At 39.0% G+C, this 26,481-nt stretch overlaps 2 protein-coding genes across 2 annotated transcripts; both read left to right on the top strand.

Annotated features, from left to right (window-relative positions):
* The first annotated feature begins 354 nt into the window (after window positions 1–354).
* On the top strand, window positions 355–11,658 carry LOC140231871 (isoaspartyl peptidase/L-asparaginase-like). The gene is made up of 6 exons (XM_072312024.1): window positions 355–572; window positions 1,644–1,786; window positions 7,567–7,727; window positions 8,460–8,587; window positions 9,017–9,130; window positions 9,904–11,658. Exons 1-6 carry the CDS (start codon window positions 356–358, stop codon window positions 10,110–10,112), a joined length of 972 nt encoding a protein of 323 aa, XP_072168125.1. The 5' UTR covers window position 355; the 3' UTR covers window positions 10,113–11,658.
* Window positions 11,659–15,358: 3,700 nt separating this feature from the next.
* Window positions 15,359–22,950, top strand: LOC140231881 (isoaspartyl peptidase/L-asparaginase-like). The gene is made up of 6 exons (XM_072312036.1): window positions 15,359–15,566; window positions 18,220–18,362; window positions 18,964–19,124; window positions 19,745–19,878; window positions 20,951–21,064; window positions 22,559–22,950. Exons 1-6 carry the CDS (start codon window positions 15,359–15,361, stop codon window positions 22,765–22,767), a joined length of 969 nt encoding a protein of 322 aa, XP_072168137.1. The 3' UTR covers window positions 22,768–22,950.
* The last annotated feature ends 3,531 nt before the right edge of the window (window positions 22,951–26,481 follow it).

The following is a 26,481-nucleotide window of genomic DNA, read 5'->3' on the forward strand; positions in this document are numbered from 1 at the left end:
CGCCGTTGCTACAAAATGCTACTCCTTCGCCATTTCTAACCCGATTTTGATTCCGTTTGCTTTATGTGATGGCACTAGGTGAGGGCTTCAAAACTTCTACACAGAATTTTGACCTTTGACTTCTTTGACCTTTGACTTTGATTTTTTACCTATATTGTACATTTTGCTACAAAATGCTACTTCTGGCGGGGACATGGTATATTGCGCACAGCGTAATTTCTACTTTTCCTTGTCTTTGTTTTATTTGTGTTGTCAAATTGAACCTATTCATTTATGTTGCTTTCATTTTTCTTTCAAGTTTTGTTGTAATTCTTCCTTCCTATGTTTTCCTAGATATTTACCTAGAGAACTCCAGATGTCAAGAATGGAAAAGTGTGAGTCAAAGATTCAGCCAGCCATTGCCACCCACGGGGGTGCCTGGGCCATCCCAGATCACATGAAGGAAGCCAGTGCCCAAGGGGTCCAGCGAGCTGTGAGGGCGGGCTACTGTGTCCTGAGGGAGGGAGGTACAGCTCTAGACGCTGTGGAGGCTGCCATTAGAGTGCTGGAAGACGACCCGGTCTTTGATGCAGGTTTGACGAGATAGCCCATAATGATGATGTTGATATGATAAGATCAAGATGCCAAAAAGAAATGCATAGCTGTTGTCACATTGGCAAAGATTTTTGAAGATTTAGTTCCCAAAGTTTTGCCAGTGTGAAGGCAAACTTACTCAAAACTCCTCACAAAACTTCTTGCAAAACTTTCCAATGAAACTCCTGAAATTTCAAGAACCCCACAAATATTCTCAAGGTTGTGCAGTCAGAGTGCATGCAGCTGAAACTTCGCGAAGTTTACTGTAAAACGAGGAATGTTAGCGTGCATTTTAATTTCGCGAGCGCGAAGATTCGCGAAATTAAAATGCACGCGAAAGCTCTTGTCTACACTATAAAGATTTAATGCCAGTGGCAGTTCGCGAAAATTTCATGCCGCAAAAGAGGCCGTCGGCTCCAATTCACGAAAAATTCATGCCACGAATATATTGTGTTTTACAGTATCACGTGACCAGTCCAATTCCTGTTGGATGGTGTGCGAGCAGACTTTACAAAGAGTTAACTTTGAGAAGTTCTGCAGCAGTTATTGTAAATTTGGATACCAATGTGACAGATTGCATTTACTTTACCATATTCCCCAAAGAGACCCAAGCATTGCTGATTACTTGTGAGACTTGAGTGAATACTATTTGCATAATACTAGTGGTCAATAAACTGTGATGTGAAGTAAGCACAATGAATTTTTCTTATCCTGGAGGGGTGGGGAAATGCATATATAATGATAGGCCGGAGATAATTATGATAGTACCGTGCTTTAAAAGTCCGTAATTACCACCACTGATTGTATTACTCTGGGCTTTCAGTGACAAATTAATTCATTCAAAATGTTTTCGAAATATGTTTTCTGTACAGTTTAAACTTTGAATTAGTGTCTGAACCCGTTAACCTGTTGAGGGCAAGTCCTGAGTATCCCGAGTATACTCAGGCAAGGGTCTATGGAAAATGCATGTTGTAATAAAATCAGCCCATCCTCAATGGGTTAAATTAGATAAGTAGGCCTACTTTTATTAGAATGTGAGCCTAAAATTATCTTGCCTTGGTTCCATGTAGGGACTGGAGCTGTGTTGAACTATGACGGTGAGGTTGAGTTGGATTCCATCATCATGGAAGGCAAAGAGCTGAGGTCAGGAGCAGTGACCTGTGTGCAGAATATCAAGAATCCTGTCTCACTGGCCAGGAAGGTCATGGAAAAAGTGAGCTGATGCTTTTTTTTTATTTCAGGGAATCAAAAGTTTTTTAGCGGATTTTTTTTCCCCCACGATTAGAGAAGAATGAAAAAGACTTTGAATTTTTCTAGAGCACATTACATTGACATCTGAATTATGGAGTAATCTGTATCTTAGTCTTTAGTTCATCAAAGCTGTGATCTTTGGGAGGGTGGGTGTTTACACATTGCCACCTTGCACAGAGGCTAAATGTTTATATCACTTTCTTGGTAACTGCAGTGATTACTTTTGACATCAATAACTAACACTTAAAACAAGTGTGCCCTACTTTCAGGGAAGTGTGTTTACTTAACTTACATCTGAATGTGTACACCGGCATGTTTCAGGAGAACATATTGACATATGACTCCTATAAGAGCACTCGACCCTTGATATAAGATCAAATCTGATACGAGAAGGAACACGGTTTCATAGCAGCTTCCATTGAGATTCAACTCTCCTGTATAAATTGATTTTCTAGAGGGCAGCAACTTAGACGCTTTGTGTGCTTTGGGTACTGATTGGCACAGAAAACCTCATAGCATGGTACATGCTATACAAAGTCCCTGGCACATAAACTTTAAGGTTTGATGACAGGTTACTTTGCTATTTGAGAATTTTAAAAGAAAAATATGTGTAAGCGTGACAGCTTACTCTAATTGTGCGTGATATCTTTGTATGATTATACAGGTTAGTCACGACTTCAGAAACATCAATAAAACTTTAAAGGGGATGGCTAGTAACTGATCAGTGGGAATCAGTGGGAATGCTGGGGGATGATTGTTCCAATCCTTGTGGGATTCATTTAAGAGTACATTACTTGTATATATCTATTGCTGTGTGAAAATTATTTGTTTCAGAATGGTCTCATATTCAAGTAATGTGCAGTTTAAGGCCTCATCACTGTACAGGCATGCTAACCTGGAACATTAACCCTTTGAACCCTGCATTATTAGACATGGTCGTGACCCTCACCCTGCATTATTTGCACAAATTGAGCATATTTTGCTAAATGACTGAATACATTTGCAATACATACATATTATGTAAGATGAATTGCTTTTATGTATCAATATGCCTTAGTACTACATACCTGGAAGCAATAATAGATGAAATAATGTGTTTTGCCACATTACTGCCAGTAAGCAACCTTCTTGTGCCAAGATCTCCAACAGTTGCTGTCCGGTTGTCCGATGCATAGAAATGCTTCGCAGGAAGTGCACCAATAAACTGTCTTTTTCCGTTTGGGTAAGTCTTCATCCTTTGCCTGTGGGTTGGCAGCTTTAGCTCGTCTGTACTTCTCACAGCATACCACACATCTGTTATTGGTTGTAGCATGAGGGGCTCTTTCAGGCATGTGACGGCCCACATCTAGGAGTCTGAGCTCTGGGTCACTGGACCGACGTCGTCCTTGCTGATTGTTGTTGCGCACGTCTCCAACGAGCTGTATGCATAACATTTCTAGGAATGCATGGAAAGTGAAGAGTCTATGACCTGCCTGATCGTGAGGCTTCTTGAAACTCATCAGAACGTATGCATTGTACGCTGCCCACATGAAAAACTTCATAACCAGTCTTCGTGGCCACTTATAATGTCTTCTACACCTTTGCAGTCTTGTCATTTGATCATTTTTGTCTGTACCCCCCATGTAGGCATTGTATGCTTTGACAGCTTTGGGGCACGCAACTGGGACCCGCTTGTGTTCATGTGCATCATACCTTTGTACAGTGGTTTCTGGAGCATCAACAAGAGTTGTTGTGAGGAAGTAGACTGGTTTCTTGTCTTCCCAAACAATTGCTGCCACTTTTCCATTGAATAGTGTCTCTGAGTTCCCTTTCCCAAGCTCTCTAGGTTGCTTGATTAGTTGCTTGGGGAAACTTCTTCTGTTCGTCATGGCGGTGCCACACGTTAGAATCCCGTTTGTGAGAAGGGCTTGGGCCAGCTCTACAGAGGTATAAAACCTGTCTGTGTATACACAGTAATTCTGGTGTTTGACATCCTTCACCATTCTCAAAACCAGATTTCCAGTTACTCCAAGGCCGTCAACTGTAAGGGCATCATTCCTTTTTCCAGTGTAGATCTCTGCATGGACAATATAACCATTATCGCTGTCACACAACAGATATGTCTTGATACCCCATCGGATGGGCTTGTCTCTGATGTATTGCTTGATAGACAAGGCGTTCTTGGTTGGGATCATCCCCTCATCCAAGGAAAGCTCACATCCCGGAACAAAATGCTGTTTGAATCGTTCAAGAATGTAGGTGAAGACTGGTCTTGATTTATATATTTTGTCCGTCTTGTCAACTGTTGGGTCAGCCTCATCGACACAATGCAACATCGACCAGATTGCAAGGAATCTATCGCGGGACATGACTTTTGGAAATCCAGGTGTTTCTGTAAGCAAGTTGTCCTTTGCCCTCCAATACTGTTCATACCTATCCTTGTGAATGAGCATCTCGATTGTCACTCTGCATCCAAAGAATGCTTTCATTTCTTCGATACTTACATCTTCCCAGTTTTTTGCAACATAGTTAGTGGGTTTAGCAATCTTTGTGAGGGCTGCATAGTTGTTTGTTTCAGTCACAAATAACTGCCACAGTGCGTCATCCCAAAAAATAGAGAAAAAGTCCGTTGGGGTACTGTCTGCAGAAAGATTTGGCGGTAAGTTTTTTGGACCAGGTGGTTCATTTGGTTGAAAGGGCAATTGGGTATATCCACTTGTGTCTCTCTTCCACTGGTCATTTGGGTCAGCATTTCTGACTTGCCCCTGGCCCCTTTGCTGACCACCTTGTCCCTGTGCACCATCTTGTTGTTGAGCTCTGTCATCTCTACCATCATCACTGACATCAGTACTGTCACTTTCAGCATTTGCCTGCAAGAATTAGAATTACAAAAAAGAAGGTAGAGAAGGCAATGTGAGAAACAAATCATTCATACTTTGAAACTGTTTTTCAATCTATTTCAGTTCTGATTTACTGACTCAATCATATAAAACAGAGGACTAATAATTCAAATAGTTCTTCAATAGATAATGATTATGAGGGTGATGAGGATGATAATAACAGTAGTAATAATAACAATAATGATAATAATTATGATAATGTACAAATGAATATTTTTTCAGTACATACACTGAAAAAGCAAGGAAACAAATTAGTTTGATTAGCTTACTTGTGCCACACGACCACGACCTCGACCACCACGACCACGAGCACGACCACCTCGGACTCGAATTCTTCCTCGTCCCTGGGCAGCACCTCCCTGTTGAGCTCTACCAACACCGCTATCAGGACCACCACCAGGACCTCCAACATCGTCAATGTCACTTCCAGTATTCACCTAGAAAAAGAAAAGAAAAGAAAAGATTTATTTTTGAATGTAGGGTGCAGTGGGTATGCACATGACTAATAACTCCAAAACTATTCAATAATTATAATGATATTGGTAATGATAATAAGAATACACTGCAAAAGTTTAGACAAAAATGTTTCATAACTGATAACTTACTTGTGCCACATGACCACGACCTCGACCACCACGACCACGAGCACGACCACCTCGGACTCGAATTCTTCCTCGTCCCTGGGCAGCACCTCCTTGTTGAGCTCTACCAACACCGCTATCAGGACCACCACCAGGACCTCCAACATCGTCAATGTCACTTCCAGTATTCACCTAGAAAAAGAAAAGAAAAGAAAAGATTTATTTTTGAATGTAGAGTGCAGTGGGTATGCACATGACTAATAACTCCAAAACTGTTCAATGATTATAATGATATTGGTAATGATAATAAGAATACACTGAAAAAGATCAGACACAAATGTTTGATAACTGATAACTTACTTGTGCCACATGACCACGACCACGACCACCACGACCACGAGCACGGCCACCGCGGACTCGAATTCTTCCTCGTCCCTGGGCAGCACCTCCTTGTTGAGCTCTACCAACACCGCTATCAGGACCACCACCAGGACCTCCACCATCATCAATGTCACTTCCAGTATTCACCTACAAAAAAAAAAAAAGAAAAGATTTATTTTTGAATGTAGGGTGCAGTGGGTATGCACATGACTAATAACTCCAAAACTATTCAATAATTATAAACATATTGATAATGATAATAAGAATACACTGAAAAAGATTAGACAAAAATGTTTCATAACTGATAACTTACCTGTGCCACATGGCCACGACCTCGACCACCACGTCCAAGATTGCGACCACCTCGGACTCGAATTCTTCCTCGTCCCTGGGCAGCACCTCCTCGTTGAGCTCTACCAACACCGCTATCAGGACCACCACCAGGACTACCACTAAGACCACCACCGGGACGAGCACCAGGACCAGCACCAGGACCACCATCAACATCAATATCGGTGTCACTGTCAGTATCCATCTACAAAAAAAGAGAAAAAGTTTGAACTACAATGTGCTAGGGTGCAATGCGAAAGTACACTACAAGGCCAGCTGTTTTTGTTTTTATCTCGTACATGATTTATCATTCAGTCACTCAATTTGCATGAATAAAAAACAACAAAAACAAATAACCACAGGTCTGTAGTGTGGTTATGATTACTCCAATTTCATTTGAGCTGCAATAATAGCTTAGTATTACAATAATGATTATAATCACAATGATAATCAACAATAGTAATGTCAGCTATAAAAACAATTACCTCACTCTCTGACTGTGCCACGCCCCCTTCACCTCGACGATCACCAACATGATCACCTCCAGCTCCAGCTCTAACGGCATCCCAGCTGCTATTTCCCCCGCTGGTACCCGGCTGAGATTGTACATCACCTTGTGCAGCATCTAGCTCATCATCTGTGTCCGTTTCATCTTCAAAATCACTACTTTGACTATAATATGACTTGTCAATAGCTTCCTCATAATCACCGGATGAGTCACCTAAGATTATCGCACGAGCCTCCTCTGCAGAATAGCATCTTTTTGCCATTTTGACAGCTCAAAATTTGCAAATCCAAGCCGTAATCAACGAACGTATAGACTGAAGAAGCTCTCCACGTCGTTTTAGCGAGATGACGTCATATTTAGGGGGTCACCTGACAGTTAAAACCCAAGTTATCAAAGTCACATGATTTCTGGCCGGTATACCGGCCTTTAGGGTATTTGCACGTTCTGCGCGCGGCCGGTTTTCCGGCCTTTCGGGTTCAAAGGGTTAAACTGCATATTACTTGAATATGAAACCATTCTGAAGCAAATAATTTTCACACAACAATAGATATATAATGTACTATTAAATGAATCCCACAAGGATTGGAACAATCATCCCCCAGCATTCCCACTGATTCCCACTGATCAGTTACTAGCCATCCCCTGTAAAAAGGATTATTGTTTTAGTGCTTGAAGTATATTTTTCAGTTGCTGTAGATGCTAACTAGAAAGGCTGAGAACATCCTCAACATAAACTAGAATAAATGATATTTAGATAGAATTCCTTTAAATGTATTAATTGAATTGTGACTTGATATTTGGTGGCATCTGTAGTCTGATTCAGATAAATACAGAGACTGCTTCCAGCTATGTTATGGACAATGAATACTATATGTTGAAATCATCAATCAGTTATGAACATTAAAGGTAAAAGATTCTGTTTCTGCTAATTGTGAGTGTGAAGCATTGTAATGCTCTATGTCATTTGCTGTAAATCATGTGTGGATATAACTAAAATTGCAAATAGCACCATCCACTTCTGAAAATTTTTGTTAAAGATATAATATCACATCATTCTCTTCAGACAGATCATCTGTTGCTTGCTGGCAAAGGTGCCAACCAGTTCGCCAAGGAGATGGGAATTGATGAAGTCGATCCAAGTGAACTAGTTACTGAGGAGGCAAGGAAAATGTGGGAGGAATATCGCAAATTCAACAAGAATGTTAATGTTTTCTTCTCAAATAGGTTTGTCATCTTTACTTTGTCTAGTTGACTGAATTAAACATTGTGACTAAGTCGTGATATTGTATAGAGTTGTTGATGATCTTGTGTAGTATACTGAATTCAAGCGAGAAGGAGCATGCAATGCGATTTAGATTTATTGATGAGTAGTTGTCTATTGCAGTTGTGATAATCAAAAGATGTGCCACATGTTGAAGAGCAAATTCCCTATGTGACTACAGTATTTGATTTTACTTGAACATCCTTGAGAATGTAATGCCTTTCAGGTTGGTACGTGTTGAAAAAAAGTCCCAATGTGAATGTGTTTCAGTTCTTTTTCCCTGTTGAATGGATTTTCTCTTCCCAAAATTAGACCCCATTTTGTGCAGCAGAATTTAAATTCTTTTTTTTTATTTAACCCTATCTTAACTGGGGGGGGGGGTCAAATTAACCCCCCCCCCTCGATATTTCACGCCATGATTCCGCAACGGGCAAAGATTTTGCCGCGTCGTTTTAAGACTTTTTTCATTGAAGTCTCCCGCATATTTTGAGACCAAACTTGCAACATCAAATTGCCCCCCCCCCCCCTTCGCAAAAACTTGGTCTGAAATAGTCCAGTTAAAATAGGGTTAAACCATTCAAGATGCATTGCCAAATGTCTTTTTGTATCACTGGTGTGGCACCAGATGATTCATGTGTTATTACCCAGTAAACAAAAGCCTTTCCTCTCATAAAGCAATGTTTTCTTCCTTACAGAGCAGAATTTGGTCATGAGACAGTCGGGTCAGTGGCTGTTGACAAGTGGGGGAATGTGGCGTGTGGTACGTCAACGGGTGGTATTACAGGAAAGCGAGTTGGGCGCGTCGGAGACACACCCATAATTGGTAGGTATCAGGCCTCAAATGAAATCTTCAAATGTTTCATAGATGTGATATCATCTTGTACTGCTGCAATTTAGCTCTGTATAATCAAGAATCAGAATCACAGCAAGCCAACCAATAGATGCCAGTATCTGCCCATTCACTGAATTACAACTATTAATTTCCCCTTTTTTTCAAGATAAAAATTCGTGATTTCCCTTCTTGGGGACTGTATACTGTGCAATTGTGTGACAGGAGGTGAAATTTTGCAAGTTCTGAATTTTGAAGGCCAATCTGCTGGCAAAATTTGCACAAAAAAGAAAACAGAAAAAAAAAGTAGTAATGAAATCGTTGCGGAAAAAGAGTATACATGTATACATTTTAATGCAGTCCTGGTTAATATGAAATAACTCCTCTTTATGTTCTTGTGTGATTTTGGTTAATATATTACAGGCAGTGGGGCCTACTGTGACAATGCATATGGCGCTGTATCGACTACTGGTCATGGTGAGGCTATCATGAAAGTCAACCTGTCCAAGACAGTTCTCTCCTACATGGAGCACCTAGGTAGGTCTTTGTCTCAGAACTACATAAACATGAGTGTCAGGTTACCAGTCAATCTTGTGTGAAGTGTGCCTTGCACAAGTCAAATACACACATGGAAAGTCCATTAAGAATGTCCAGCCTTCTTAGAAGTCAGATAAATGTACAAAAATCGTACGTCATAACTTGAGTGTGATTTTTCATTAACATTTGCTACAAGGAACTTCATTGAAGACATTGTTTGTATGATAAACATAACTTTGCCGAGGGACTTCAAAGAGCTTTCAAATCAATAAACATGGATGAATACAGCCATTTTCTTTCTAAAGTTAAATCCATAAGAAATGAAGATCAAGGTTAGAAGAAAACATCTACAGAGTTTGCAATATACATGTATGTTCTTCTACACAAGAGCCCACATTTAGCAGCTGGTATTAGATTTCTTGTTTTAGCTATTGCGCAGTGGAAGAGAGAGATATTAGAATGAATTGCTATTCTGTAGCTTACCTACAATGAGGAAATTGTTCTCAAAGAGCCAGTCTGTAATAATAAAAATTATGAAATGTGGCAACAATCTTTAAAAGTCATGACAAAATTGGGTTAGTGATCACAGAATTGGCAGTTATGTTGTATCATTTCATCCACTGATTGTGTATGGCTAACATGTGAAATCTCCACATGAAACATCATATCAAATTTTTCATGATTAAATTTGACATGTCACTGTGTAGCTGTATTGATGATATTCTTTGATACAAATTCAGAAATAGGTTGTAAATGTTTTCCTTTTTTCTCAGGACTGTCAGCTAAAGAAGCGGCAGACAAAGCAGTTGGCTTCATGCATCGGCGGGTTGGTGGAGCAGGTGGTGCCATTGTCGTCAGTTCGTCGGGAGACCTTGCGAGAAGCTTCAGTTCGCAGCGCATGGCCTGGGCTTTCGCCAAGGACAACTCTGTGAGATACGGAGTGGATCCCGAAGAGGACCATGATGGTGGGAAGATTGCCTGACATGGCAACAAGATGGCAACCCAGCAGTTTTCATGTCTTTTCACTTCAGATCATTTGTAAGGAACTGAATTTGTAGTGGTTCTCATGGTGTCCTATCATTTCACTTTTTTTTTTTCTTTTTAAATCAGGTGACCTTGTGTAACTTTCATATTCTCTCATCTCTGCAACTGTTCTGTTTTTCATTTCAGTTGGGACAGATTTTTCATGTATCTTATCATATCATTGATTTTTTCAATGAATCAATATTTGGTGTTTGACATGGTGTTCTGCTTTTTTAGTCAATTTCCAAAGAATTGGTTATTGTAATGACAGCTTCTGATAGAGCTAAAGAGATAACAAACATATTATACATTTGCTTTGTTCTATGTGTATTCCACTCAGACGTATGCATTTTCTTCAGTAAACAAACCAGCACGACTTTCACCTTCAGTCACACTGCAGAAATCCTCTATATCAGATTATCAATGTGAATATTCTATTGTTATCAGGCAAATTTTTATGGAGATTGTTCTCTGTAATGTACACGCATGTCAGTGCATGTGTGTATAATATGCACTACATACACATGCTGCATGGGCTTTCTGTTGAAGGGTATGCAGCACTACGCTATGGCAAGGACAGCTCAGCCTGCAGCCTACAAGAGAGGCAGCTTCACTTTGGTAAATGTAAACAATCCTTATGTTTTACGTTTGATACGTTTTGTATGTATTGTATTGTATTTTTGTTTTTTAAAGCAGACAGTGCCGGAAACTATTCTCATCTAACAATTGTTATTTTGATTAAATCATAAGTCACTGCAATCAATCATAAGTTCAAATCAATTATAAGTTTCTTCATAAAATGGAAACTCATACGGTAAAAGTGGACATTTTTGCAGTATTGAGATTTTTGCGCATTTCGCGCAACCAGAAACTAGCACGAAAACAAAAGCATGCAAATATTTTTGCTTGCCATATGTTCCAGTTGTTGATGTCTTGATTCCACAGAATTGAAAACATGCGAAACTCTTCTTACCCGGCCGAGTGCGAAAAATTTGTCGCGTGAAAATATCCACTTTTCCAGTAGTTGGTGTAAAGTTATAATCGATTATAAGTGGATCAGAGTTATCATTGATTTTACGATCAGTCATAACTCTTGCTTGTTAAAATAGGGCCCAGCATTTGTATTCAAGTAAGTAAATTTTGATTAAATCTGTCTTCTCATGCAGCTTTGATAAGTGTGCCAAGATAAATGTATGAGGGTGCAGAAAGGCAGAACAATTTCCCCTACTCCTCCGGAGGTACTATTCTTAAGGGTTGAAGGGTTTCCTTCTGCTATTTCCACTACCTCAAGATGAACCTCAGGATACTTGCTCAATCAATTATGATATGTTGGCAGTGTTTTGTGGGATGGATATCATGAGTGAAAAAATGGCTTGGTTTGATCAGGTAAAGCATACTGTATTTTTATTCACTTTTTAAAATGCAGCCACATTGCAGTGGCTAGCAGAATGTTTGGCAGTACTGTACTTGATTTTGCCTTAATAAAGGTAAAATTATATTTTAAATTTATGCTGATTCTACAGTATATTCCTATCCTGATTTTGAGTTAGTGTATGTGCGTATGCGTGCATGCGTGCGTGCGAGCATTCTATGGTTGCATGTGAAGATGGGTGGATACTACATTTAGTGGATAAGAGTACAGTGTACATGTAAAGGCACAATGAATTTTACAAACTTGCCATAGATTTGATAATATAGTTTCCTATCCTTTCCCTCAAAAAACAAACTAAATTTATTGAACAGGACGACCAAAGTGAATCATAAGAGGACACTAAAAAATAACAACAAATGAATCTCAAGAAAGTGACTAATAGTTGAGATTTATTTGGAGCCTTGTAAATCGTTAAGTTTGGGTCAGGAATTTCTAGAATGATAGATGAAAGGACCAAGATGAGTAGGATATTTTTCATTAGCCCATGAATGTCAAGATGGCACTATAGCTGTACATGTGTTGCGTTCCTGTCCAGGACCATTTCACATCAGAAAACAAAAACGAAAACAAAACATGATTATAGAAATAAGAATGCGCAATATGAACTTCAAGCATTTTGTGTGCTACATGTAATTGAATGACCTTTTTCCCCCTGGGCCAGGACAAGTGGGATATCTTTCGGTAGCTAAGCTATTGTACAAGTCAGGGTGGCACCATTACCATTCAGACTCAGGCCGTTTTACACTGGCAAATTAAAGGGCATTCACACTAGAACATTTCTCCAATAGTGAAAGGAAGATCGTGAATGAGGTTCATCTGATTGGGGATTTCATAGAAATATGTTATTCTTTCACAATCACGAAAATTAGTTTGTACCTTCACCTTCCACTTTCGCCTCCCACTGGTGGCTTCTTCAGACTGCGTCGTAGATGGCGGTATGACGTTGGACGTGAGAGAATGGGATCCATCCATATGAGTGAATAATACATTTGTAATTGGGCCGAATCTCTGTTCATTGTGTTTGCGGTTTTCTTAATGTAAATTGAACATATTTCTAGTCAAAGGAAGAGTATGACGAAGGGAATCCTTGTAATTTTAATGTGAATAACCATCAACTCTAATTGGGCCGGGACAGGTGGAGCGTTTTTCGTTAGCCGAGCTACAAATGTATTACTTGCAACTGATTGACAAATTGCCCTACATCGACGTAAATAAGCACTGCATTGATCAGTGTTTTAGTAGTAGCCATGATAAAAAATCGTGAGCTTACATACTCGAGCATGATTTTTTATCATGGCTACTACCAAAACACTGATCAATTCATTGCTTATTTACGTCGATGTAGGGCAATTTGTAAATCAGTTGCAATGAAAACATCTCGACGGAAGAATTTCACTAATTTGAAATGTATTGTCGAAATATTACCATTGTTATCTTTGTCCAATCCGTTCCACATTGGAAAAATTAGGCAATCGTGATATATCATTCTACTCAGATGTAAAATTACTTTACATCTCAAACTTAACTACATCTGCAACGACAACTTTTATAAACAACCATAAATAACATAAAAGATACGTTTAAAGGAAGACACACAAAGTGGAAATTGTTAGAGATGGGAGTGGGGGTCACACTGAAAAGCTGAGTTTATAGTTAGTGGGTCCTTCCAATTGCCATAACACGTATCAAAATAAGTTGCGTATTCTTAGAGGAAACGATATTCACAATTTACGACAAACCGTCGTATTCACCAAGTGTAACAAAAAGAACTCCAAATGTATTGAAATATTTTGGAGTTTACGATTGCAGCGGCAGTTATATAACAATGCTGTGCGATCAAATTAACTTCCAGACTCAGCTAGGACAAGTGAGGTATATTTCGTTCTCTTATACTGGTCTAGACCGAAAGACTAGTCTGTATTTATCGTCAAAAATGATATAAAACTCCTCCAAACAGATGGATTTTTCTGTCTAATACCGGTCATAAGAAATGGCAAATAATGCTATAAAGGATTCTCCCGTTAAAACGAAGTCCTCGGGGCCGGCTGTTTTCCTTCGTTATATCGGAAATATCGTTATAACCGCAGGGGATTTTGCACCATAAACCATAAAGATGATAATTTTGGGACCTGAATTCTTACTTCACTGTAACGAAATTTCGTTATAATTGTGTAAGTTGTAACGGGAGCACCTACTTACTGGCCCAGTCTGTTTAACAATGCCAACTTGAAGGTCATTCGCACTAATCGAAACCCTGGACACTTCAGTCGAACATAACTCAGCATGAAGAAATGTTTCTGATTTAATGCAATACATACAATGAAATTTTATTTTATATTTCGTTAGCACGGCTAGTCATCGTTAAGATAAGTTATAAGTCATCGTTAAGATAAGTAATTGACATACCCAGCCTGTTTTACATTGGAAAACATGAAACTAGCAATAGCGAGTTGTGAGACCTTCTTGCTAGCTAATACTTTTATCTTCCGTACTAGGATACCCCCGAAATCCGCGCGATCCGAAGAAAAAAAAAAACAACAACAAAGTTTAATAAGATACAGTAGGCTTGAGAGAGTGAACGTGATCTAAAGTGTGTGTGTGCGTGCGTGTGTGTGTGTGTGTGTGTGTGTGCGCGCGCGCGCGTGTGTGTGTGTGTTTTCCCGCAGTCACAGGAATTGCGCCTTCCCTCGGACGGTGTGATTTAAAGGGACTGCGCTATGATGATATGCTAGACGGACTGTGGTCAGTTATTGCGATTCGTTACGGATACTGGAACTGGGAAACTGCAGGGTGAGTGATGGTAACACTGCACTGAATGAATTATACATGTACAGTAGTTTGTTTGTTTGTTCATTTCCATCTGAGAAGATGGCTGGATATCCCATATTCAGCTACGCTATAAGTTGGTCTCCCATTGGGTCCAGTTGGATGTGAGGCTTGACCACTTCACCGGGTTAAACACCCTGCTCTTTGCGATGAATGAATGAAGCGGGATCTTTTACGTTCATGAGTTGTGACTCTCTAACACACGGGACCTCCATTTTATGTCCTATCCGAGGGACATTTAGTGACTCCATACTAGCATCAACCACTCAAACTGTCGACATGTTGTCATCATAATGTGATTAATTTGCTAGATCTCATCCTTGATGGTATGGCAGGATTGGATTTTAACTAGAGGTCTAAGCCACAGACGTACTTATACAGCATATATATATATATATATATATATATATATATATATATATATATATATATATACATTGTATATATGATTTTATCGCAAAATGAGTTAAACCCATTCTTGTTAAGTTGAGATATTTGTGATTAAAGCTGCTAAAAACCCCAAAATAATAAGAAAATAAAGGATATGTTTAATCATAACCTCTAGAATATTCCTTGTTATGTTACAAGTGATTGAGGCATTGAAAAGGTTCAATTTTCCTCTATCTGATAAGGGACTCCCCAAGCTTTATCTAAATGGGGATAACATAATTATGTGTGATGCATTTATATATGACGCATTAATTTTGTGCATGTGTTGTAGCTGAAAATACCTGTCGGCCAAGAGCCTGAGATACTGCACCAGTTTTCACAGCATAGATTCCTCGTCCCCCCCCCCCCAAAAAAAAAAAACTTTTCTGCGTATGTTTTTGTGTTGTCAAAATCACCCTTTTCTTTATAAGTTATTTTCTGTTAAAAAAAAAAGAATTTTGTCTTTCCCTCTTTCCTATGTCTTGGATCATTCATCTGAAGAACTCAAGACATTGGAAATGGAAGAGAGTGGGCCAAACATTCAGCCAGCCATCGCTACCCACGGGGGTGCCTCGGCCATCCCAGACGAGGTGAAGGAAGCCCGTGCTCAGGGGGTCCAGCGAGCTGCGAAGGCGGGCTACTGTCTCCTGAGGGAGGGAGGTACGGCTGTAGATGCTGTGGAGGCTGCCATCAGAGTGCTGGAAGATGACCCGGTCTTTGATGCAGGTGTGACAAAATAACCCATAATAAGGATGTTGCTACCAACATTGTATCAAGTACCACGTGAGTAGGCCTATTAACAACACATAATTAAAGGGAAAATTGCGAACCAGTTAGAAGTTAGTCTGAAACAAAAGAGTTATTGTATAAAAACAGAAAAAAAAAATCAAAATCGGAAGAAAGATTAGGAAGCTATAAGACTGTGAATTTTTCAATTGATCGCGTACAAAAACTGAGGAAAATTCCATTTATAATGCTTTTTAGGTGTAAAATATAAACATTATTCTTGGCTTAATAACTTCAAAATATCCGTCGCGTAAACACCGTAACTGTCCGACGTGTAGACACCCTCGAGCTTAGGAAGTGTAGATGACGAGAGGACATCATTCACTTCACACTGGTTCCTGTTTCCACGTTGTACTCCATTTCGGACACTTGACTTGACGGTAATTGCTGCATCGAGTTTCGAAGTTCATTTACTTGGTGTCTTCACCACCGACGTCGTTGTGGCCTTCCCGTCGACTGCTCCGTCTAGTTGACTCCTTTCCCGTGATCGTCGATCGTGCGTGCCCTCCTTATGTGCATCTTTATAATCGGCTTCACTACTTCTCGATCCATCACACTGATCCTTTACATTTTGGAAGCATCGAAGTATATTTATACAACGTCGTGTTGTTGGATTTCATTAGGCTGCCGTCACACTGTCCCGAAATTGAGCAAAGATTGACACACGATAAGGGAAATGTTCTAATTCAGCTCTGATGATATAAACTTCGGGTCATTCATGAGAGTATCCTAAGCCATCGTAGGACAGCCGATGGAGCTTCTCAGGATCCGACAGCGACTTCGTGAGCGGCGGCAAAATCTTTGGCAAGCCAAAAATTAGCCCGAAGATCTCCCGAAGGTTCAATTATAACAAGGATTCACATCTTCGTGAAGCCTATAGTGGGGTTCGGGTGTCATCGTGAAACCTTCTGTAGGCACTATTATGTGCTTCAGCTGTCGATTGGCTTTTAACCGAGTTCGGGGCCAACTTAGCGCGAAATTGAAAATTCTACCGTTGTATGGCCATCTTGTATCAATTTCGGGACAATGTGACGCCACCCTTTCTGCAGGCGTCTCACTGCCGCGAAGTTAAGCAAAGATGGACACACGATAAAGGAAATGTTTAAATTCGGCCCTGATCGTGATACAAATTTCGGGTTATTCGTGAGGACATTTTAAAGTCATCTTATAACCGCCGTCGGAGTTTATTCGGCTGCTAACAAAGGAACGTACTTGCTTGGATATTGATCAGCATTTTACCAGGTTCGGGGCCGACAACGCGCGAATCGAAAATTCCATATTTTCGTATGGCCAACCTGTGCCAATTTCGGGACAATACGATTGTGTCGCTAGATTAGGACAACGGACATGATTTTGTAGTGGCATTGCTGTTCATTATGAGTCAATCCTCTCTAATTTGATGTAGCTTTAACGTTAAATGAGTAATCGATTGTCAATTTCTGTAATATTAAGTCCATGTACGCAGATCATGTCACAACTTTGCAGAGCATGATTTACAAAGCCCTAAATAACAAGGAAAGCACGAGGAAAGTTCGATCGTGTTGTGGTGTTATTCTACGTTGGTATTCTAGCTGTATTTAAATTCCAGTAACCTTACAGATTCAATTCAGGATACACAAATTGCCATTTTCCCTCCATTTGCCACGATTGTTCACACATCGCGGGTATACCATTTTCGAACATTTCTTACTTTTATACAACGTCACATGCCCACACACACACCTCCTTTTAGAACTCCCTAAAAATGTATTTAGATTTTGACGAAGAAAAGAGAAGCAACTGCTATATGTGGCAGGACTAGAATCCTCTGGGTTATATTATTCGCATAGTTATACTCTAGTCAAGATGTTGCAACATCAATGAATTAAGATTAATCGGACTATAGATTTAAGGAAAAATATTGAAAGCATCACAGTATGTTTCAATACTGAAATGTCAGATTGCATCTGTGATGTACTAAATCAATATTTTGTGAGAAAAAGCAATAGTTTTAAGTTGGATTAATTGAACTTCTGATTGGGTAAACTTTCTACAGGAAAAAAGATGAAGATGAGAACTGAAGTGCATGTATTGTTCATGACGTTGCCTCTAGATTATACCATTCCATGGATCGTTCGGGTGGGCAATTGAGTTGTGTTCACAGAGGGATTATAAGTTGCTTTTGAACATGTACCGGTATTAAGAGAAATCTATGTAGGTCTTTTGTGTTTTAGGGCAATGAATGAATGAATGAATGAATGAATGAATGAATGAATGAATGTTCACAGGCTGGGTTGCATTTTTTCTTAATAGAGTGGACTGCCTGAATTTAATAAACTCAGTACATATTAGTAATCAACTTCTGTCTGTAGAATCCTTTGTTTCATGTTGTGGACAGTTAGATTTCCTTGAGGAATGAGGAGTCTAAAATTGGTGTTCAGGAAGTGCAGACATGGGATAGGTAGCTGTCATCCTGATAGGGCTCTATTATAATGTACACATTTTGGATATCCCAGGTTGTTTTAGCAGGCGTGGATGAGGAAACTGTGAAGCGAGTAAAGGAAAAACCCCATGCGGTATATCACTTACACATCTATCCTTAACTTCCTCCTAGGGGTTGGAGCGGTGCTAAACTATGACGGTGAGGTTGAGTTGGATGCCATCATCATGGAAGGCAAAGAGCTGAGGTCAGGAGCAGTGACCTGTGTGCAGAATATCAAGTACCCTATCTCATTGGCCAGGAAGGTCATGGAAAAAGTGAGCTGCCTTCTTGGGAATCTTGTTCCCTCAAAAGCGATACAGAAAATTAAAGGAATTCTTTAGATTTCCCTGAAGCACACACGTAGTAGCCAGATTTATGAGAGAAATATTATTTGCAAGTTGCATATTTTTCTTTGTTTGTCAAAGCTGTCAAGACGTTATACATCATGGAGGTACCATTTATATCCCTCAGAAACATCAAGATTAGATGTTCTTTTTTAAAGTAGTAAATTGTTCAATTGCCGTTAGGCTTAATTGGATCTTGGTGAGTACATCATCACAAACTGAAATATATAACATTTAGATAAATTCTCTTCACAATTGTATATCAAAAGAATTGTTTCTTGAAATATGAAGTCATATTCACGTAAACATATTGAAACTATTTCCAAAAATGTGTTATTGACAGTATACTATGTGTTCAACTCATCAGTCAACTATGAAAATCAAAGGCCGAATTTTTACCGCAAATTGTAAGTGTGAAGACAACGACCGTGTCCCTCTGTGTCATTAATGGTAGTAACTTTTAAATGATTGTTTAACAAGAGAAGAAGATCATCCATTGTTAAGAATTCTTGTTCATTTTTTTTTTCTTCAGACAGATCATCTGTTGCTTGCTGGAAAAGGTGCCAACCAATTCGCCAAGGAGATGGGAATTGATGAAGTCGATCCGAGCGAACTGGTGACTGAGATGGCGAGGAAAGAATGGGAGGAATATCGCGAATTCAACAAGAACGTTAAAGTTTCCTACACAAATAGGTTGGGAATATTCAATCTTTCTTGTTGACTTTATCATACATCATGAATAAGTTGTAAAATGACATAGACTTGTGGAAGATTCAGTTGAGTATGATAAAATAACACAATTAGTGCAGTTTATTAATCGAAATAGCTTGCAGTGTGTTGGTAGAGTTAGTAATGAGTGGTTATCTTTTGCAATCAGCGGAAGGTGTGCAACATTTACAGAGCAAATTCCCTCTTTGGGTTTGTTGGATTTCAATTGAACTTCCTTGAAAAGTGTGATTTCTGCTAGTAGCTTCCCGATGATAAAAGTCCAGATCGATGTGAATGTGTTTTCAGTTCTTCATCCGTGTGAGGCTTTGTTAAAACAGGAATTGCATCACTATAAACACACTTCACCAAATTCTTCAGCATTTCATGCTAAATTTATCCTCTTTCTCTTTCATACCGCCCGTGGTGCTTTTCCATTAATGTATGTTGGTATCGTCAGTGTACGCGCAAGTTGACCCTTGTGCTATTAGACCATGGACCTACAACAAAATTAATGTGGGTCCATGATTAGACCATGGAGCTACCAAATTAGCTCCATGATTAGACAAAGTTTTTCTCTCATATAGCATGAGTATTTTCCCTCACAGGGCAGATTTTGGTCACGAGCACGAGACGGTCGGATCAGTGGCTATTGACAAGTGGGGGAATGTGGCGTGCGGTACGTCAACAGGTGGTATTACAGGAATGCTTGCTGGTCGCGTCGGAGACACACCCGTTATTGGTAAGTATTAACCTTAAACTATTCAAATACCACATTATGTGTGTTTTCATCATGTTGCACAGTTGAAACTTAGGTGCAGTGTGCAGTGCATAAAAGATTCAGAATTGTAGTCACAGAACGAGTTGATGCTAGATTTTACTATCTACTATTTTTATGTCAATAATGTTGCCATTAATCTCACTTTTTACAGTAAAAGTGTTTGAGAATTATGCTGTGACTTGCCATACCAAGTATATAATTTTGTAAATGCACTGCAAAAAGTCCGGTGTTGAATAGTGAACACCGAGCTGGTGTTAAATTTTCGGTGCTCATTTACGGTGTTAAATTAACACCTACGGGTGTCATTTCCAAATTTTAAACTGTTTTTTGAAGAGTTTCTTATTAGTAACTGCACTTCTTGTTGATTTTTAATTTAAACAAGACGATCAAGAATTTTACATTAAAATACTAGATTTTTGAAAAAATGTGAAAATAAATTTACACCAAAGTAACACCAGCTGGTGTGGTCCCTTATTGAAGCTGGACGGGTGTTAAACCATTGATATTAACACCAGCAAATATCAAATCAACACCATGTAGTGTCATTTTTGAATTAACACCAGTACAGTGTCAAAATAACACCAGGTACAGTGTCAAATTAACACCACGAAGTGTCAGGTGAACACTTTTCAACACCATCACAGTGCATTTTTAACACCTGTGGGTGTGGTCCTTTATTGAAGTTTGATCGGTGTTAGATTTAACACCCGTGGTGTTAAATCTAACACCGATGTTTTTACAGTGTATGTTGTTTGACAGTTTTTGGAATTGATATTTAGATTCACTGTGATGGAAGAGAAAACTTGATGGGAAATAATTTGGAGATGACAGTGTATTTGTGGCACGGGGGGGGGGGGGGTCAGTCTACTTGCAAAATTCGTGGGGGAAAAAAATAGCAGCACAGCAAAAAGTACCGCGTCTACAGTAGTGCAGTACAGGTTCATTTGAAATATAATGTTCATGCTGTTGTTGCATTTTAATATATCTCGTCCTTTTGAATGTTTCTTGTGTGATTTTGGTTAATATTTTACAGGCAGTGGGGCCTACTGTGACAATGCATATGGCGCTGTATCGACTACTGGTCACGGTGAGGCTATCATGAAAGTCAACCTGTCCAAGACAGTTCTCTCCTACATGGAGCATCAAGGTACGTCAGAACTTTTAGCTTTGTCAGAAAAAAAAAGAGATAAGAACGTCGAGAGCAAAATATACCAGAGGTTATAACGTTGTCCGTGGTGGAAACTTCTGATGATTAATTGATTAACTGCCTGATTAAAGTTTCGGATATGTTAATGTTGTAAACCATAGTAAAATTGTAAGCTAAACTTGCCAGTGGTATAGGAGTAGTATACAAACTAATGGAGAAAAGCATTTTTCAAACTATTGGGGCCTGAGAGGTATAAATGGATATGTGACCCGACGGAAGGGGGTGTTTATGTCCTTTTATAGTAATCAGTTCGCTTAATATTTAAAGCAAACTTACTGTACTTTCCAAATTTCCTTCTTGTCATTTTCAGTATTAATGATGATCTTATAACCTGTAACATAATAGACCCTAACGCCTGGACGTAACCGAATTAATGAAAAATGCCATTTCTCGGAAAATATGTCGAAATTCAGGGTTAAAAGTTGCTGCATATGCATACTATGTGTCGAAAAAGTGAACTTCGATTAGAGGAGGTAGCTAAAGAGTGAGATTGAATTTCACTGATGTGTTCAACTCGTATTGATGCATTCACTGTATCCACATATTTATCATGAGGTCCTCGATAACACATCAACAACATTTAGGAGACTGAACTTCGTGCAGGGGTTATCTGATAAAAATATTTGTAAGAGGGATTACAAAGGCTTTCTGATCAATAAAATTAATGTGCATTAATGCAGTCAAATTCTATTTTCAGCTAAATCTGTGAAGATCCTTGAAGGAAAGAAGAAAAGTTTGCAGTGTTTGTGCAAGTTCTGCCTGGGATCCCACATTTAGCAGCTGGTATTACACTTCATTTGTAGCACTTCTAGCAGTGAGAGACAGAGAGATGTTCTATGAAATACTGTTCTGTGGTATAACTCTGAGAGGGAAATTGTTTTCAAAGGCCAGGTCTGTAGAGGTCTGAAATATGGCAACCTATCTCCAAAAGTCAGAGCGTGATTAGGACAGTGATTACAGTGATAATAGTTATGATATGTCTTTACGTCAGATGAGGCTGGGGCTGATGATGTGCGATTAAGTTCAGATTCTGAACGTTTTTGATTGGGTTTTATCCTCCCTGTATACCGCACACGGCAGTCTCGCACACAACGCCTGTGCTTTCTTTGCCGCTTGGTGGCGATACCCCGTGAATTTTATTTTATTATTATTATTTTTTTTTTTTTTCGGGCGTGCAAATTCTCGGGGTGTCGCCACCAAGCGGCAAAGCAAGGCGTTGTTTTTGAGACTGCCGTGGATAAAACCCAATCAAAAACTTTCAGAATCTGAACTAATTATGTGCTATTGCTGCCATCTAAGAATTTCTCCTTACTCATTTTAAACATGACAGTTTTTAGGATACATTTTGACATGACACTACGTGAGCAAGATTGACGATGTTCTTTGGTGCAAAGTCAGGAAAACTTTGGAAATATTTTCCTGTTTTCCATGCAGGACTATCAGCCCAAGAAGCGGCAGACAAAGCGGTTGGCTTCATGCATCAACGGGTTGGTGGAGCAGGAGGGGCCATAGTGGTCAGTTCGTCGGGGGACCTTGCGAGAAGCTTCAGCTCGCAGCGCATGGCTTGGGCTTTCGCCAAGGACAACTCTGTGAGATATGGAGTGGATCCCGGAGACGATCACGATGGCGGGAAGATCGCCTGACAAGGAAACCCGGCAGTTTTCATATCTTGTCACTTCAGATAATTTGTAAGGGTCTGAAATTATACTGGTTCTCATGCTGTCTTACCATTTCAGTTTTGACTTTGTGTAACTTTCAGTAATCTTCACTGACTTCATTTCAGTAAACTTCCACAACTTCCGTTTTACTTTTAGGCTTTTTTTTTTTTTGGGGGGGGGGGAGGATGGGCGCTGATTTTCCATGCTTCCATGTTAATTGATTGATATTTGGTCTCTTATATACCTGTTGTTTTGTAATTCCACGCGCTTTCCAGTGAACCTGGTTATTGTAATGGCAACTGCCAATAAAACTAAAATGATGATTTAAAAATTATAAATCTACTTTGTTCTATGTGAATTCTACTCACACATATCCATCCTGTGTCTGTCTCTTAAAAAACAACAACAACAACAACACACACACACAAAGAAAAACAGCATTAGTGCTCAAGTAAATTAATGTTGATTAAATGTGTCCTCCCCTAGAGTTTCAGGAATATATGTCAAGATGAGCCTTAAGAAGAGGAAAGACAGATCAGTCTCCCCCTACTTTTTTGGAAGTATTACTCGTTAGGGTGGTTGGGTTATCCTCGCTATTTTCACTTCCCCAAGAATACCACAGGAAACTTTCATAAACAATGATGGTATATATACGGGCAGACTAAGCTATATGACAGATATCATGAACACAAATTGATTTGGTTTGATCCGGTCAAGCAAAATTTTGTTCACTTTGTGACAACCCATTTTGATTTGTAGTGGCTATAAAGTATAATAATTTGCAGTACTTGGTTAAGCCTTAATAAAGAATATTATATTCTATAACTTCTGCTTATTTCTTATCCTGACATTAGTGAGTATGTGTGTGTGTGTGTGTGCATGTATTGTGTATCAAATTTTGTGTACACGTATGAGAGTGTTGGATAGGGAGGAATATTGTAAAAGCAGGGAGGTGGAAGAGAAATGAATTTCACACTCATCCCATAGTTTTTAAAGTATCACCCTAACCCCTTCTCCTTAAAAAAAAACAAAAAAACAAAAAACAAAAAACCAACAGCAACAAACAAACAAAAACAAAACATGTATAAAAAGGAAAAACCTGGGTAATTCTTAATAAGACGACGAATTATTCTTAAAAATTTGACAAATGGTATTTACTTTAAGTGTTGTAGTTATTCGGATCAGGCAGTGTTATAATGTTAGATAAAAGCAAACGTCTAGAAGCAAGATTCTTGAAAGAATAATCCTAACAATAATGTTTGAGCTGAATAACAGTGTCGTTCAGATAAAAGAAAATACCTACTCAAAAATTTTCTCGCTATGATATCGTCAGCTCTTTCTTCATTTTGTCAGCTCTATGAAGGGCTGATAGGAAGAAGTCCTTGTTTGCAAAATCTTCTTTGAAAATAAAATAAAAATACTTCTTGTTTTCTTTTTTTTTTAGTCCACTCATGTAAACACCACTCGCTACGAACTACAGTATTTTGTCGAATACATGAAGCAGTATAATACTGTTGCCTTCCAGGAAGTATTTTGTGTCATGGATTATCTTTAAGTGGGAAAGCACTATTTAGGTATGAAAATTTAAAGCAACTTACAAACGTTACATATACAATTTTCTACATGTAGTCAACGGCAATCTCTTTCGAAGACAAAAGGCAAATCGAAATAGCGCCCCCATATTCTTGGCCTTTTTTTTTGTTTTCAAATTCTGGGACTTCTAGAGTAATATTGAAAATCATCCCTCCGACACTGAACAAAATACATACGGTTTGTATTTATACAATTCGATTGAAATCATTTTCACGTTCGTTTGACTTTTTGGAGTTTCCACAACAGTGTTATTTTGTTATCAATTTTACTGTGAAAGTAAACGGGGATGATGTACAAGTATTGCTCGAATATGCATTAAACGATAGGCCTATGTAAACAAGACATTAAAGAATGTAGAGTGGGGCAATCGTAGAATATGATAACATTTAATCATCACAAACATCTCACTGTACGTCTATATCTCACAGTCTAGGCCTCGGTCGGTCTATCTGTGTCTTTACTGTGGTGGATCCAGGCAAGGATGCACCCACTGGCCGCGATAGGCAGGTGGCCACTATACACAGGGTCTTTAACAGGGCTTTTCTCTCCGGGGATTTTTCAGTGGCCGCTGTAGACAGGTGGCCGCTAAGGCAGGTTTTACTGTATAATACAGATATATAATATGACAGCTAGCTAGATACTATGTGAATATGAATATTGTGAAGGCCCTATTACGTATCACTCTAACAGCAAGCATAAAGGGTAGTGATCACTAGCTGGCGATCTTTATGTACGAACGAATTTTCGAGCAGAGGTATTTAGGTTATTGACACGCGAGAGATTCGTGGACTGTAAAATCGCAGTTTCCATTCTATTGTGTTATTAACTTATGAAGCGTCAACTTCCGCTTTGGAATCATAATATACACTTTATGTGCTGTCTTCTTCTCACAAAGCTGTGTCCTTCATATAGCATGCACAGTTGTCAAATATCCCTGCCAACCTCTATGCTTTTGGTTATAAGTTCCCATGTCACGTTCATTGAAGCTCCTCCGGTGAAAACGAATAACTACTCTGATTAAAGGGTATTATGTCACACTACTTACTGGTATGCATCGATGTATTAATTAGTTATTCGCTGGAATGTGCGATTCAGATTTTTTTTTTTTATATTCAAAGCTGGTTGATTCTAAGGCAGGTTATGGTGTAATGATTGTTCCTTCATAATGATTATCAATATTTACATGTTGATCATCAGAACATACTTCTACAGTCCATCACTGACTGCCTGGAATGTGCTATTACATAGGGCCTATATCCTCGTTATAACATCGTCGTAAATGACATACACTATCAACAGTAGTGCTTTATAAAAACATTCTGTAACTAATGGCAGTGGTGCGACCTATTATAGGATCGTCTTTGAGTGACATGTTTATTACCATGGAGCTACATTATAACTCCGTGTTATCACGAAAACACGAGAATAGTATATTTATACTAATGTTCACCGAAAGCGGGGTGTATGTGTTATAATATGGCTTAATGAGTTCATTCCCACGAAAGGCTGAGCATACACTGTTTGTTGACTCCACAAGTCACATGACTCTCGGCTAATATTGATAATAATCGTGATCACCGCGATAAGCGTCTTTCATCGTTTCAGAAGGGTCATAGCCAACAACAATAATATAGCTTTTATACCCATATGAGAAAGGACGCGATGAGTATGAAGAAATGTAGTATGTCTAGACAACAATTAACAAGAGCTTTTATCTATTCGAAAGGTCGAGATTAGTAGGGCCTATGTAAAACTGCTTATCCATATACGATATCAAAGAGTTGATATGACTGTACTGTTACACACAATTATCATCAGCGACCAAAGTATCTTTATTATAAGGAGGGGTATAGTAATCATTCTGAACCATGATTATGACCTTATATCTCTTTATAGAAGTCCATGATTTACACAATGCAAGTGTTTACTTCATGATTACTTTACGATTAGATAACTTTGTTATAATGGGAACTATACTTTTACCAATATCATGTACCTTGATGGCAAACAAGCACAGTGTTTGATGCAGATAAATTTGACTTTGAAATTCAACATTAAGACAGGCGTTGTATTGATGTTTGACAAACTCTTGAATAATTTTCTGCG

The sequence above is a fragment of the Diadema setosum genome, chromosome 1 (genome assembly GCF_964275005.1).
Source record: "Diadema setosum chromosome 1, eeDiaSeto1, whole genome shotgun sequence".
Taxonomy (NCBI): domain Eukaryota; kingdom Metazoa; phylum Echinodermata; class Echinoidea; order Diadematoida; family Diadematidae; genus Diadema; species Diadema setosum.

Bases quoted from the DNA above. Each gene is read 5' to 3' on its own strand.
- LOC140231871 (XM_072312024.1), top strand. From the start codon at position 356: ATGTCAAGAATGGAAAAGTGTGAGTCAAAGATTCAGCCAGCCATTGCC. The intron at 7,728-8,459 runs GTTTGTCATCTT...TCTTCCTTACAG, and splicing joins AATGTTTTCTTCTCAAATAG to AGCAGAATTTGGTCATGAGA. The intron at 8,588-9,016 runs GTAGGTATCAGG...AATATATTACAG, and splicing joins CGGAGACACACCCATAATTG to GCAGTGGGGCCTACTGTGAC.
- LOC140231881 (XM_072312036.1), top strand. From the start codon at position 15,359: ATGGAAGAGAGTGGGCCAAACATTCAGCCAGCCATCGCTACCCACGGG. The intron at 19,125-19,744 runs GTTGGGAATATT...TTTCCCTCACAG, and splicing joins AAAGTTTCCTACACAAATAG to GGCAGATTTTGGTCACGAGC. The intron at 19,879-20,950 runs GTAAGTATTAAC...AATATTTTACAG, and splicing joins CGGAGACACACCCGTTATTG to GCAGTGGGGCCTACTGTGAC.